Here is a 5,442-nt window from a genome sequence, read left to right on the forward strand (position 1 = left end):
TAAATCCCGCACAGGACTCGACTTCGAATATCTGTTCTTTTCCCTCAATAAAGACAGTGGTATAAAATTTGCGACAATCTTCGCCTGCCACAACGCCTTTATTATTATAAATATCAACAATTTGGTTGATGCCCAAAAAATCGTCATTTAAGACGGCAGGTGAATCGATTCTGTACAACATATCGTCATCGATGGCATTTGTTGTCATTTTCTTTTTGATTCAGTCTTGAATGCAGACTTTTTGAACGTGTCCACTATTTTTACAAATTCGACACTTCAAATTGTTTCGGTTAACTTTACATTCATCCGCCAAGTGATTGTTTCGACCGCATATTAGGCACAAACCTTCTAACCCCAATTCTTTGTAATCGATTCTCTTTGATTTTGCTGCTCTGCTGCTGGTGTTGGGTCGCATTTGATCCCGGTTTGAATATGACTGCCGCAACTGCAGTATGTCTGATGATGACGTACTTGTCATCGCTTTGCTGTCGAGCTTCGCTGCCTTATTAACTGTTGCTTTTTGTACGATTTCTGCAAAGGTTGCTTCTGGAGTTTGTAACAATTGTTCTCTTATATATTCATCACGTATGCCTCTGATAAACTGAGAGCGAAGGAAAATGTCTGCCACAGATTTCTTATACTGGCAAATAAAACCACATTTGACCAACATTTTCTTTAATACAGCTACAAAATCGTTGATAGTTTGACCTTCATTTTGTACCTCGCACAAAAATTTATGTTGTTCCACAAGTGTATTTGTTTTTGGGCAGAAATGGCCATTTAGTATTTCAACAATTTCATCATATTTTAGCTCGGTTTTGCATCGTGGCGCAGCTAAGGTGGTAAGAAGCGTGTACGTTGTAGATCCAATATATTGCAATAGCAGTTCAGCGCACATATCCTTGATTTGAAAATGCAATTGAAGGCGTTCAATATACGTATTAAAACTTTCACATTTTGGATCAAACGAATCAAAATTATTGCTAATATTAACGCTGGTGGTAGCTGTCGATTGACTCTTCAATGCCGTGGTAATTTCTGACATTGCCTTGAGTAATGAAGGTAATTGATTTGCGTCCATTTTGCTTAACTTTGCTTTATATGTTCGCCGATGGTTATAATACTAGATTTTTTTTCTGTTTTATTCTCGTCGCCAAACTATTTGTAATGTCTCCACAAATAAAGATAATACACGCGCTTTATAATTTGTATTATACATTGTACTTTTATTTAAGAAGAACATCAAGTTAAAGCCATGTAGCAACTATGAATCTAAAACGGAGACTAAAACTTATGTGTATGTAGCAATATGCTGAACATAGAGCAATGTAGAATGAAGGAAGAACAACATATAATACTAGAGTTGCCATAATATATATGAAATACCACACTCCCATATATAGCTTTCGCCTGATTTACACTCCTATGGCCCCAAAAGCCAAACGTTTACTCCGAGTTACGTGAAATTTTGCACAGGGAGTAGAATTAACATTATAAATATGCGAACCGAATTTGGTTGAAAACGGTTCAGATTTAGATATAGCTCTCATATATAATTTTCGCCCGATTTACACTCCTATGGGCCCAGAGGCCAATCTTTTGTTCCGATTTACGTGAAATTTTGCACAGGGAGTAGAATTAACATTATAAATATGCACACCGAATTTGGTTGAAATCGGTTCAGGATATTTTGGTATCGGGAGGAAAGGCGTGACGTGTACTGTATGGCTAAAAGGTTTCCATATTCGAAACCAATCTAGAAATTTGTGTTTTGTCCCAGTTAATAGGAAATTACCAACTAGGATAGAAATATAGAGAAAACTGGCCCACTGTGCAATCCTGCCCACGATATTTTGGTATCAGAAGAAAGGGCGTGACGTGTACTTTCTGGCTATATGGTCGCTATATTCGAAACCAATCCAGAAAATTGTGTTTTATCCAATTTTATGCAAAAATGCAAACTGCGTCTGATATATAAAGAAAAATGTCCCACTGTGCAAAACTGTGTTTTATCCAATTTAATGGAAAAATACTAACTTGGATGGATTAATATAAGGAAAAATGCCCCACTGTGCAATCCTGCCCAAGATATTTTGGTATCGGGAGAAAGGGCGTGACGTGTAATTTATGGCTAAAATGTTTCTATATTCGTACCAATCCAGAAATTTGTGTTTTGTCCAAGTTAATAGGAAATTACGAACTAGAGGTGTGCGCGTGACTGAAATTTCACTCACACTCACGCACGTTCACGAACCAAAATATTTATTCACGCACGCTCACGCACGATACGTGTGGTAGCCAATCCCACTCACGCACATTCACGAAATGAAAACCAGTACTCACGCACGAACTACTTTTTAAGACTCACACTCACGCACGATTCACGACAATTCACGTGATTCACGACAAATTCATGGGACTCACGATATTTTCCAAACGGAAATCAGCAAAGGTAACAAAATTCAAAAATATATTATAGTTCGAGAGCTAAATTAATTTCAGTTTACATACGAGTATGAATTCAATATTGATTTTTTTCGTGAGCGTGATTTTGCAGAAATTTTATTCACGCACACTCACGAACCGATTTTATTTCTCACGCACGCTCACGCACGACATATTCATTTTAGTCCCATTCACGCACATTCACGAGAGTTCCTTCAAATTTTGTTCACGACTCACGTGATTCACGCGTGAATCACGCGTGTCACGAAAATTTCGTGTCACGCGCACACCTCTATTACGAACTAGGATAGAAATATAAAGAAAACTGGCCCACTGTGCAATCCTGCCCAGGATATTTTAGTATCAGGAGAAAGGGCGTGGCGTGTACTTTCTGGTTATATGGTCGCTATATTCGAAACCAATCCAGAAAATTGTGTTTTATCCAATTTAAAGGAAAAATACTAATATAGTCGTCCCCGCCCGACTTTAGACTTTCCTTACTTGTTTTATTTACGTTAGTTAAATGAACTATAAAAGGGGGAAATTATATACAAATGAAACATAAAAATTATACATAATGAAGCATAAATAGTTCGGAATTTTTAAAAATTTTAGATTTTACCAAAAATCTTGAACTTCTTATGGCGCTAAAGATCTACGAAATTTTTGTTTTTGTGATAAGGGGTTGATATGGGCGTTTCTAATAAAGTTCAATTAAAATTTTCTAACATTAAACAGGTGTGTTCATATTTCTTTGAGTGTGACATTATTTTGCAGCTTTTACACCCAAAGAAAAGTGGACTTCTAAAATCGAGTTTCAAATTCTTATTTTTAGCCTGAATTGGCACTTAAAATTTTAAGTACGCAAATACTAAGTTATACTCATAGTAAGCACAAAGTGTGCTTGTTTGTGTAATTCAAGTACTTAAAGTTTGAATTAAGTTTGTTTTGGGTTAAAACAAGAAAATTGTTACTTAATATGCCTCACTGACTTAGCTAATGAGAGCACAAAAAAGAGTTTTGTTCTCCTCGATGCTCTCACCGATTTTCAACCCCCAAAAATTTGTTTGCTTGTAATGGTAGTGGCTTCCATTTCATTTGCTATCTTAAGTCGACTATGGCTTAAAATAAGAAAAGTTTAACTTGATATTTTTATCGTTACACGTTCGGAGCATCGTGTGTGTTTGGTTGCATTTGATTTGCTATCCTAAGCCGAATCTGACTTAAACTAAGAACATTTTTACTTGATACTCATTTATCAGCACATTGGAATGCAAAATAAAGTTTTGCTCTCCTTGTTACTCTCACAGATGCTTTATCATGTATGAAACATTGTGGGTGTGGATTAGTGTAAGTTTTGATTTCAAATTTGTGTTTTTGGCGTCGCTTGCATTGTACTCGTATATGCCAAATTATTTTAGTATTATTGTGTGCTTAGACCCTAAGTGAGAGTGGAGTAGCTTTATACATTATGAATAAAAAAAGTTGAGACAGCATACAAATATTTAAAAGGTAAGTAAAAATTAAGTTTATTAGTTTAAAATGGCTACTTGCCAATAAATATGTATTTCGTCATATACCCAGGTGTATTATTTGTATAATACAGTTTCTTATTTTACATATTTTACTTTTCATTACAAATGTATGTATCGATATAAAAAAGATTATTAAAAAATATTTTAAAAATATACACTGAAAAAAGCATATTCGGTTCCAAAGATTTTGTCTTTACTTTAAAAAATTTGGTATTGATTCCGAGCCAAAGAAGCGGAGAATACAAGTAAGGATACTTTTAAGACACAATTCTCTTTTAAATTTAGGTTTTGTGTACTTTTGGACAAGGAAAATAACTTTATTTTAGAGAAATGCGTCTTCTATGCTAAGCAAAATTTGTATTCGTATTTTAAAGACATGAAATCTTTGACATCACGACAATATTTTTTTCAGTGTATGAACAAATTTTTACTTTATGGGAATTGAGCGCACATTGAGATTAAAACAAGTACAACGCACACTAAAATCAAGCGCGTTTATAATAACATCGAATACGGTTCGTGATTAAATCAAGTACAGATCGTTCCTGAATCAAGAATAGTAGGATTATATTCAAGAATAAAAAAGATTGATCCAAGCCTTCAATCCGCTTAAAACAAGTTCATTTTGGCTCAAGTTAAGCGCTATTGGGTTTAATGTAAGCTTAAATGCGGATTGAATCAAGTACAGATTAGGATTAAATAGAGTTTCACTAGGCTTCAATTAAGCACTTCCCGTACTTAAAACAAGCACAAACACGATCGAAAATTTCTAAAACTAAGAAATCTGTACTTAATATTTTCGGGATTAAATTAAGAATTTTCTTCTTGGATTTAGAAAATCCGTACTTACCGTACTTTTGACACCGCTACGGCTTGAATCAAGTAAACTCTATTCTACTATTAATTTTTTGGGTGTAGGATACACGAGTAGGCACGAATTACTATAATGGAACAACATGGAAAAATGCCGGCTATTGATAATTGTTAACGTTTGAAGGGCAAAAACATTGGATCTGATTTGAAGCACAGGAACATAACTATACATGCAATTTGAAAACTGAAAAATTCACAGATAGTAAAAAAGACCGCGACTTATCGCCGACCTACCCTGGGGAGATCTAGCCCATATCCTTGTAAAATTGTCAATTCTAGGCAGCAAAAATGTAAAAAATGACTCAAATTTACCTATACCTCTAATACGTTTCCATCATCCGATAAATCATAAATAAACTTTTACGGAATTGCATAAAAATGACTTTAGTTGTAAATATTTCTCATATTTCTTTTACCATGTTAACATTGTTTTTCGTTACGAGGCGTTAGCCGATTTAAATTCTATGTCTAGGGATTTTGTAGAAGTGTGTTATGGTTCAAAATGGTTCAGATTTAAATATGTTAATGGGAATATGAGCTTTTATATAGCTCTCAACAAATTTGAAGGATTTCAGGTGGTGTCAAAACT

At 34.6% G+C, this 5,442-nt stretch overlaps 1 protein-coding gene across 1 annotated transcript; it reads right to left on the minus strand.

The window, feature by feature from the left end:
- Positions 1-220: 220 nt before the first annotated feature.
- Positions 221-1,081, minus strand: LOC142235441 (uncharacterized). Its single transcript, XM_075306695.1, has one exon. The coding sequence runs from the start codon at positions 1,079-1,081 to the stop codon at positions 221-223; it is 861 nt and encodes a 286-aa protein (XP_075162810.1).
- Positions 1,082-5,442: the final 4,361 nt, after the last annotated feature.

Source organism: Haematobia irritans, chromosome 4 (assembly GCF_050003625.1).
Source record: "Haematobia irritans isolate KBUSLIRL chromosome 4, ASM5000362v1, whole genome shotgun sequence".
In the NCBI taxonomy this organism is placed as follows: domain Eukaryota; kingdom Metazoa; phylum Arthropoda; class Insecta; order Diptera; family Muscidae; genus Haematobia; species Haematobia irritans.

Coding starts and splice junctions, on each gene's coding strand:
- LOC142235441 (XM_075306695.1), bottom strand. CDS start 1,081: ATGGACGCAAATCAATTACCTTCATTACTCAAGGCAATGTCAGAAATT.